General features: G+C 42.5%; 2 protein-coding genes across 3 annotated transcripts in view; one reads left to right on the forward strand and one right to left on the reverse strand.

Moving 5' to 3' along the window:
- tma7 (translation machinery associated 7 homolog) overlaps positions 1-1,011 on the forward strand; it is an 8,874-nt gene extending 7,863 nt beyond the window's left edge. The window contains exon 5 of the mRNA XM_027279660.1: positions 681-1,011. The gene's annotated coding sequence lies outside the window, so the exon portion shown is untranslated. The remainder of the gene's footprint in view (positions 1-680) is intronic.
- Positions 1,012-2,374: 1,363 nt separating this feature from the next.
- The window catches only part of dnase1l4.1 (deoxyribonuclease 1 like 4, tandem duplicate 1), an 8,793-nt gene continuing 1,372 nt past the window's right edge, over positions 2,375-9,795 (reverse strand). Inside the window, exons 1-10 of one of the 2 annotated variants that reach the window (XM_019257626.2) lie at positions 6,583-6,745; positions 6,361-6,446; positions 5,391-5,479; positions 4,811-4,897; positions 4,593-4,705; positions 4,372-4,484; positions 3,988-4,145; positions 2,896-2,992; positions 2,675-2,756; positions 2,375-2,554 (exon numbers count right to left, since the gene is read on the reverse strand). In XM_019257626.2, coding sequence (XP_019113171.1) covers positions 2,403-2,554; positions 2,675-2,756; positions 2,896-2,992; positions 3,988-4,145; positions 4,372-4,484; positions 4,593-4,705; positions 4,811-4,897; positions 5,391-5,479; positions 6,361-6,441 — 972 coding nt within the window. In that variant the 5' untranslated portion in view covers positions 6,442-6,446; positions 6,583-6,745 and the 3' untranslated portion in view covers positions 2,375-2,402. Of the gene's footprint in view, positions 2,555-2,674; positions 2,757-2,895; positions 2,993-3,987; positions 4,146-4,371; positions 4,485-4,592; positions 4,706-4,810; positions 4,898-5,390; positions 5,480-6,360; positions 6,447-6,582; positions 6,746-9,795 lie in introns of those variants that run through there. The other variant, XM_019257625.2, reaches the window with a different exon arrangement.

Here is a 9,795-nt window from a genome sequence, read left to right on the forward strand (position 1 = left end):
CCCTGACGTGGCCCTGACGGCGCCTCGTACGTGGCCCTGACGTGGCCCTGACGGCGCCTCGTACGTGGCCCTGACGTGGCCCTGACGGCGCCTCGTACGTGGCCCTGACGTGGCCCTGACGGCGTCTCGTACGTGGCCCTGACGTGGCCCTGACGGCGTCTTGTACGCGGCCCTGACGGCGTCTTGTACGTGGCCCTGACGGCGTCTCGTAGGTGACTGTTACAACCAGATATAGGGGTATGAGGCAGTAACATAAAACCAAGGTGTTGTGGTTAATTAAACAAAGGAGTTTTCTTAAATGAAAGTTCAAATTGTTTTAACAAAAGGAGCTGAGGCAAAAAGGGAACAAAGGGCGAGCGAGAGCTGTTTAAAAGAACAACCAAATATAAGAAAAGGAGAACTCTGAACAGAGTCTGTATCATCTGACAAAAACCTCAACCAGAGGTAACGTTCACATTGACCATCCAAAACAAGCCGCCACGATGCTCTGGTTCCTGCGCTGGTCGGTGCTGCTGCTGTTTTTTATGTGACAGAAATTCATCACAAACGTCGCTGTCATTCTCAAATCTTTAACGGTCCCGTATTGAAGATGTCGGCGATAACCTCTGTTGTTTGTTTGCTGTGTTTCGTTCCAGGCGGCGGTGGCTTGAAGAAATCAGGCAAGAAGTAAAAGTTTGAATCTGGCGACGATGTTTGTTTCTTTGCCCCCCCCCCCATCCTTCCTCCGGACTCCTTCCTGCGTCTGCGATGTGTGTGTGCTCACTGAGAAGACTCCTCAACTTAACGTGAAACCTCATCCACCTCCAACCTGCCCTCGTGTCGACCAGTGAAAACGTTACAGCCAATGAATTGAAGGACACGCATCATAATCAGAGCAGGTCACTCAGTCATACACACTAACCTTCACATCCAAGATTCAAGTGTTTAAAAAACACGACTCACCCCAACTTCTGTTCTTTTTTGTTGTTGTCTTGTAAAGAGGGAGATACTAATAAAGTTTTTTGTAATTACTGCTTGTTATTTTCATTCTTGGCATGTTGGAAAAAAAATCAGACGAGAAGTTCGATCATCAGATTAACGGTTAAAACAAGTTTTTAAAGTTAGTTTGGTTTGTTTGAGGCGGCAGCAGAAATGAAAACACTGGACCAACAAACCAGCTCTAATCTAAAAACGTCTTTAAGATCCGAAGTTAGACCATCGCCAACACTCGTGCCGGGTCTCGCACTTTATCGTTTTCATTCTCAGATGGCCTGAAGATGTACTAGATGCAACGCAAGAGATGTTAGGCATGATGACAGCTGTCTGTGGTTACCTTCTAGATTTGCAAAACACTTGAGATGCGAACCTGTTTTCACAAATCTTAGGAGCATGTTGCATCGCCACAGATAACCTGAGAAGGTTAGGAATCCACAAAATATCTTGCACAGAGTTTTCTGGTCATTTTGTGCTGCAGTTGACTTGTAAACAGCTCGAGATGTGGAAGAGGTTACTTCTGATGCATTTATTGGTACGCTGTCATCTGGTTTGTAGACAAGAACGAGTCCAGGTGAATGTGAATGAGCTGGTTATAATTTATTTCAGTGTGAAGGAACAAAAAAAATGAATTCAGTCAAAAGTCTAAACACTAAAGTGGAAGTTGTGCGTATGTGTCAGTTCATGTTGGTGAGGAGATACGAGCAGCAGTCCATGCCGGCTCCTGAGGTACGGTGGAGTGAGTCCAGAGAACACCTGCAGAGTCCAGAGAACACCTGCAGAGTCCAGAGAACATCTGCAGAGTCCAGAGAACACCCGCAGAGTCCAGAGAACACCTGCAGAGTCCAGAGAAACACCTGCAGAGTCCAGAGAACACCTGCAGAGTCCAGAGAACACCTGCAGAGTCCAGAGAACGCCTGCAGAGTCCAGAGAACACCTGCAGAGTCCAGAGAACATCTGCAGAGTCCAGAGAACACCTGCAGAGTCCAGAGAACACCTGCAGAGTCCAGAGAACACCTGCAGAGTCCAGAGAACGCCTGCAGAGTCCAGAGAACACCTGCAGAGTCCAGAGAACATCTGCAGAGTCCAGAGAACACCCGCAGAGTCCAGAGAACACCCGCAGAGTCCAGAAATACACCTGCAGAGTCCAGAGAACACCTGCAGAGTCCAGAGAACGCCTGCGGAGTCCAGAGAACACCTGCAGAGTCCAGAGAACATCTGCGGAGTCCAGAGAACGCCTGCAGAGTCCAGAGAACACCTGCAGAGTCCAGAGAACACCTGCAGAGTCCAGAGAACACCTGCAGAGTCCAGAAAAACATCTGCAGAGTCCAGAGAACACCTGCAGAGTCCAGAGAACATCTGCAGAGTCCAGAGAACATCTGCAGAGTGTGCAGGTCGTGGCTTCTGTTTGTTTTTGTCTTTCCTGAGTTTCAAACTTCATCTCTGCTCACCAACTTGGCCATCTTGGCCCGGAGAATCTGGATCTCCAGGCCGAGCTTCTCCCTCTCCAGCAGCAGGTTTCCTCTCTTCAGCTCCAGCAGATCCTCGTCCACGACCACGAGCTTCTTCTCGTGCTCCAGACCTGCAGAGAGGAACCACAGAACCCGCTGAGTCCTTTAACAAGAACACCTCAGACTGACTATCTATCTATCTATCTATCTATCTATCTATCTATCTATCTATAAATAACTGTGCTGGTTACCATGGTTACCATCCTCTTCAGGTGTCTCTATCAGGGACTTCAGCTCCACCTCAACAGGATAATGGTCGCTCACTTTCAAAGCCTGGAAAAGAAACAGTTAATGAACGATGATAATTCTGAATGAATCAACCGAGCTGTGTTGGACTGAATATTTCCACGCTCTGACAGCTAGGTGGCGCTGTCGTGTAAAAACAAACTGAGGTCCAAACTTGAAGACAGACCTGCTCCTCACTGAGTTCATACGCCTTCTGGAAGTTGAATGGTTTGGCAGAGTTTGGCACCACGGCCTGGAGCATGTCGTCTCCATAGACCACAATCCTGAACAGAGACATACAGACACATGTGTTTCACTTGTAATGTCAACGTTAAGTCTCCTATGTGGCTACGACTAGAGGGAAACTCTCCTTCTTGCAGCAGACATTACAAATACAACAAAACACATGAAGATACATAAATACAAAAAGTACAAACAGATAAAACTATACCAAAAAAACAAAAAAACAAACCAAAGGCGTAGAGGCAAAACAAAAATATACATATATAAATATGTAGTATAAAATATTTAGCTGTAATTCTGTATTTCATGGAACTAATTTCACATTTTTTGGATATACACTTTAAAGACAACCACCTGTCAGTCAAAATGTCCACGCTCTTAACCCTGCATAACTTTAAGTCTTAATATAATGTGAACAGGTGAGTTGTATATAAATTCACCCTCAGTACAGTTGTCATGAACGGGGAAATTAGCTACAGAGACCAAAACTGTTTTTTGTACCAGGCTGTAACATGTTTATTTCTGCTGTGAAGTTGGACTTTGGACATGGGGATATGGAGACTGACTCACTCTGGAGCCAGCCTCAAGTGGACGTTAGAGGACCTGCAGTCCCTGCATGTTGGTTGCCAGTTCTCAGCTAACCAGCCTTGTTATAAATCTTTGGTCTACCTCGTTCATCACTGAATTTAAACCTACAAAATGTCTTCGACTTTGTTGGATTATGTTCATCTTGTACGCAATTAATCCGTTACCTAAATGATCATTAAAGGGTCTTAAATTTCAGAGTTTTCAGAGACAGTATTGGGAACTTCTTTGATTCTCCCAAATCTCAGAGAATAAAGAGCCAAGTTGTGATTAACTGGAATTTTCTTCTAAACCCAGTTTGATGACACGGTCCTCTTGTTATTTCGCAGTAAGGGTTGTGAGTTCCCGTCATTTGTAAACTAAATACAGCGAATTAAAACAGCTGAAACGATTGATGAAGTTTTTGGCAACATGTTGGTTTCATTTGTAGGCTTAGCAATAGAGCACGTACCTGTCGTATGTGTGGTCGTTTCGGTTGCTCGCCGTCGTGTCGACGTCGTCTCCGATCAGCCAGTGGAAGTTCTTGTCGCTGCGGATACGGATGCTCTTCATGTCTCTCTTGGAGAGGTACGCACCGTCCGCGTTGAAGTCGCCCAGGATCATCACGTTCTGGACCAAAGAGGAGGCAGGACATCAACAAGGTGACCACTTCACACATCTATCCATTCTTCTTTAGCTGTGTCCATATTTTTAGTTTTTTCACACACACAGTTCAGCTGCTTCATCCTCTAACATACAGCTAACTGTGTTTGAGAATCTCTATGTTCTCTACATCTCTACATTTTTTCTGCTTTATTGGACAGTGTCTGTGTTCTGGTGATGTTCACGTCCTTACATCCGTCCTCCACTTCTTCTTGACGTGCTGAAAGACATCGTAGAGCTCGTCCAGCTCCTTATCCGAGTCCTCTGGTTTGGTGTGAACCGGGATCATCACCAGGTCCTTCAGCACTGTGGAGATCACACACACACACACACACACACACACACACACACACACTTCGTTGTCTTATTGTTCTGATTTTCTGAATCTATCTGACAGGTGGGGGGGTGACGTACCCGTATTGAGGCATCTGAATCTCAGGATGTAGGGATCTCTAGCGAAAACGTCTCCTCCCTCAGTGACCTGGTCATCAAACTGATAGGAGCCCACCAAGTCAACCATATCATCCCTACACACACACACACACACACACACATTATCAGGTTGTGTCTTTGTCAACGCATATGAAGAAAGATCTTTGATTTGATGTGGATCAGTCGGCGTTCAGACTCACCTGTACAGGAACATGAACTGCTCCTTGTAGCGTGTTCGGCCCAGGCGGCTGCTGATCTTCAGAGTGTAGTGATGCTTCCTGTTTGACCTGGACAGACGGACGGACGTGATGAGTGTGACTAAAGGTTCAAGCAATACATTCAAAGGTTTAGGTGTGATGGATCTCAGAGACTTTGGTGATTCTGCTGTTTTTTAAACGTTGGCTCATGTGTCACGTTATGTTTGTCTTTCTGCTCGCCGCCTCCTCTTTCAGTCCTGGCAGGGCGTGGCCGGCTGGCTGTGCAGGTCTCGGTCTAGACACCACTCCAGGGCTGGATTATCTCATATGAGTTGGTGTTGTGCTGTGTCAAGCTTCTAAAGATTTACCAGTTCAACCAGTGAGTCCCCTGATCTGATCTGTTTACTCTGCTCCACCTGTGACGCAGCCAGCCTCCACCTCTCGTGACAAACTTAACAAACCCCTGCACGACTGATGACCCATCATTCATCACGCTGACATGCATCCTCACATTAGCATCTGCAAAAGAAAACTGCAACGCTGAAGACTTCTTCATCTGATAATAATAAAACACTGCTCTCACTTGTTGAGGGCGTCCATGAGGGTTTTCACAGACTCTCCACTGACGTCCACCACCTCCAGGATCACGATGATGTCATATCGAGAAATGATCTGGAAACAGAAGAGACGGAGAGAGTGTGACATCAGCGTGACATCACTGTGATGTCACTGTGATGTCAGCTGCTTCCTTCCCAGTTTTGTCTGAACTTCTGCAGCTTGACGGATTCCTGCAGCACTGATTCATGAACTCATCGCAGATTATGAAATCACTGGAGATGATTTATTAAGAAGGAGTCCGAACACGTGTTTTCACTCCATATATGTGATATAAGGTGTTTTATGGTGTTATAAATGAGTGCATGAAGTCAGCGTGACTATTACAACATGCAGGAAGAAGAGCAGCTGATCGTGGCGCCATGTTCTTCACGCTGTACATCATGTGACATAAACAGGACGGACATTAATAAAATGCAGGCAGCAGATATTAATCTACTAACAAATCCAGAGTAACCATGAAGGTAAAAGACAAAACAACGCAGGGAAGTCTGAATTATGGAGAATCAGACCTTAATGCTTTTAATCTATTTATGATTTTATTGTTTTTTTTATTTTTAATTTTAAGATTCTCTTGTCACAGCAGCTCCAAGTGCACATGGTGGATATTAAAACAACTAATAACAAAAAGAACAGAAAAAAAGTCAGAGATCTACTTGAAATAAATAAAATAAAGAGTTTAGAATGTGTGTGAGAATCATTTCACAGAAATAAACTGCACGGGAGCAGGTTACTGAATACACACAGTGCATTACTATAATTATATTTATAATATATCAACCATTATAATAATTAATATATTAAATATTTAAAATACTGACAGGAGAAATGAAGAAATGAACGACCTTCACTGTTTAGTCATTTAACTGAAAGATCTGTGTGTGTGTGTGTGTGTGTGTGTGTGTGTGTGCGCGCATGTGTGTGTGTGTGTGTGTTACCTTAGCCAGGATGTTGAGGATGTCGGGGTCTGACACTTTGTTTTTTCCAAACTTCTGGATGTTGAAAGATGCGACCTTCATGTTTGCTGCGGAGAGAAAAAAAAAGTTTTTAATGAGTCTGAACATGAACAGACATGAGTGTGTGTGTGTGTGTGTGTGTGTGTGTGTGTGTGTGTGTGTGTGTGTGTGTTATCAGCAGCCTCATAAAACCTGACAGCTCACCTGTACCAGGCTGCAGCGCTCACACTGATAGAAATGCTTGTGCGCTTGTTAAGAGCTGCTGTAAAGATGAAACTGCTGGCAGCAGACAGACTGTCTCACTCTGCAGGGAAGTAACTGACATGAACAGAAACACGACGACAGGCCTGATAACAGGAGGAATTTAAATTAGAGGTGATATGTCACACACCATCTGCCAAACATCTCTCCTGAGACCTGAGCAACACACTGAGGATGATTGGCAGACGTCTGATCAGACTCAAACTGGTGTTTTCCTCCTGAGCCAAAAACTCAAAAGTGTGTTCTGCAAACCTGGATCAGAACCTCACCACCAAGTGTTTCCCTCTAGTCTACAGACATTTCTTTAATTTCCTCCTGTTGTGAGGTGTGTGGATGAGCTGGTTCTGCAGGGATGGACCTCCTTTTTTGGGTCAACTTCTGTTGTTATGAACTATATAAATAAAACTGACTTGACTTTTTTTTAACTTGAGCAGAATAAGACGCCGCCTTGCAAATCTTCAGAGTGGTGGACACCAAACATGACAGCAGCTGATGCCTGCACGCTGTAAGCTTTATTTATTGTCACATGATTATTTGCTGCAGCTTTAGTTGTTGGTGTGAGGTCTGTGTTTTTGTGTGTATGCTCGCCTGCTGCATGTTTAAAACCAATAAAATGTGTTTTAAAAAAAAGAGGAATTGAAGAGAGAAAGGAAGAAGAATAGTGTAACTTAACTAAATACAAGTAATTACTTTATTTTACAATGAAGCACAGGAACAACAAAACAAGTTGCGTGACCATGAAATAAAATCTAAATAAACCTGGGAGCTGAAACTTGACTTCCAGCATGAAAAGAAGAAAATAAAGTCTGAGTCGACGCCTGGACGAAGTCGCCTGTTCAACTTGTTGGAACAGGTTTAGTCACCGCGGCTTTCCAACGGCCTGTCCTGTAATCCCCCGTCAGTCTGCACAGAGCTGCATACCTCCCTCACATTATACACTCAGCCTGCAGCAGTGTGTTCACCTACACACAGGTAAACACACACCTGTGTAGGGGAAAGGGCAAACACATGTACACCACACAAACACACACATAACTGTCTGCAAAGAAACAACCAACTGTGTGTTTTTAATATTTGAATAAAGGTTTTAATTTGTGTATTTTTACACTCTGAGGCTGCTTTTACTGTACATGCATATCTAACAGTATTTATTATTTATCTATTTAGTATTTTGGTTAAAGATTGTTTTAAGTTTACTGAGAAATCTGAACTTTAAAGATAACAAAGATAAAAAATCGAGTCATAATGTCGAGAAAAATGAATCTTTGGTGATAACTAGTGTCCTAAATTATTCTAAATCATCCTAAGTCATGAGCATCAAATGTTCACTGGTAGGATTTAAATAATTTAAAGCATTTTTCTCATAAAGTTTTCATCCTATCTCATAATATTTCACTCGTTTTCTGCCAAAACAAAACTATTTTAAACTTTATTCTATTAAATTACAACTGATTCTTACAACAGTCTGACTGTCTAATCAAAAAGACTGAATATATTTACTATAGGCAACTTTAATTAATGAGCACTCTCGTGTTTCCTCATCATAAACTTAATTAAAAGTCATTTCCCAGTTAACAGCGTCACTAACGAGCAGCACATGTTTAAATATTATGTCAGAACATGTGTAACGTGAAGGCAGCCCGAGGAAACACGGCACGTCTCCACAGTTTAATGTCTCCACAGGAATGTTATTGACTTGTAATAGTTACCGTCGATCAAGGAGGACACACACACACACACACACACACACACGCACACACACACACACACACACACACTAACAAATATTGAGAATAACTCTTTGGTTGCCAGTTATGTGTCGACAGGTGACTCATGAAACTCCAAAATAGCAGTGTGTGTGTGTGTGTGTTGTGGAGGTTGTCTGACTAGTTTGTTCTGCTGTTCAGTCAGGTAATTAGTAGGTACAGCAGATGATAACCATAAAACACACACACACACACACACACACACACACACACACACCATCAGAAGTCACACAGGAGCCCGATCAGCGTCCCGGTGCAGCGAGTCATGACTTTGTTTTCCGCCTGAAAAATGTCTTTCAAACACAAACTGCACATTTTCAGAGCGTCCTTTTATTGAGACCAGAGTTTCTCAGACGTTTGACGTCGCATGACGCCTCAGAAAACATCCGTCTGTGCATGAACGACGATTTGGACAGACATTGTTTAGCAGTGTAGGCCGACCCTGATCACCTACAGACACTTCACACAGTTTATTATTTATCCTGAACAGAACCGCTTCAAGAACCAGAGCACTTTCATGTTAAAGTGGTTCTTCTGGTCCTAATATTCCCAGTCTGGAACCATGATCGCAACTAATCATGAATGTAATGTTTGTTAAAACAAACCATAATAAACACAGTATAACTTTCTGCTGTGATGTTACTCGGTTGTTAGTACTGTAAAAGAAACATTTTTTTCATATAATTAAACATGAAAATACTGTAAAAAAAACAAATATTACAGTTTTCTGTACACTTAACAACCTCAAATATAAAATGCTACTTTATTCTCTATAAATGTCCTTAAAGACCTGCATGAAGGTTTCACTGTCATCATCATTTTGGCGTTTTTTCACCGTGAAAACTACAAACATGTCTTACAGTGATATGCACACGCTGCATCTACGTAACAGGCTGATACTGAAACATTTCACAGACTTAGTTAATTATATTAAGTTTCACTACAGAAAAATCAAGTAACACCAGTGGTACTTGCACCACAGTTTGAGAACCAACAGTTTAGACAAAAGGTGGAAAAATACCTGAATCCTTCTCTCAGTAAAAGTAGGGAAATATTCTGTTACGTAAAAGTTTGACAGCAGATATTTATTTATAAGTTAAAGTATATTAGCATCAATGCAGCATCAGTACACCAAAAGTTAACGTACTGTTTATGCAGAATTCAATATAAATATACACAGTAAAGTTTGGGTAAAAGACTTCATATACTGCTGCACAGCTTCAGGTATTATACATCATAATTTCCATGTTGGTTATATTTCATTTAGACAATAATCTGTGTCTACAAGTAGCTGGTAACTAAACAAAATAAATAAGTTAAAGTACAAGTACAATGAGAAAAACTCAAGTTGAGTGAGTACAAGTACTTTCAAACTGTACTTAAGCAAACA

This window comes from Larimichthys crocea, chromosome VI (genome assembly GCF_000972845.2).
Source record: "Larimichthys crocea isolate SSNF chromosome VI, L_crocea_2.0, whole genome shotgun sequence".
In the NCBI taxonomy this organism is placed as follows: domain Eukaryota; kingdom Metazoa; phylum Chordata; class Actinopteri; family Sciaenidae; genus Larimichthys; species Larimichthys crocea.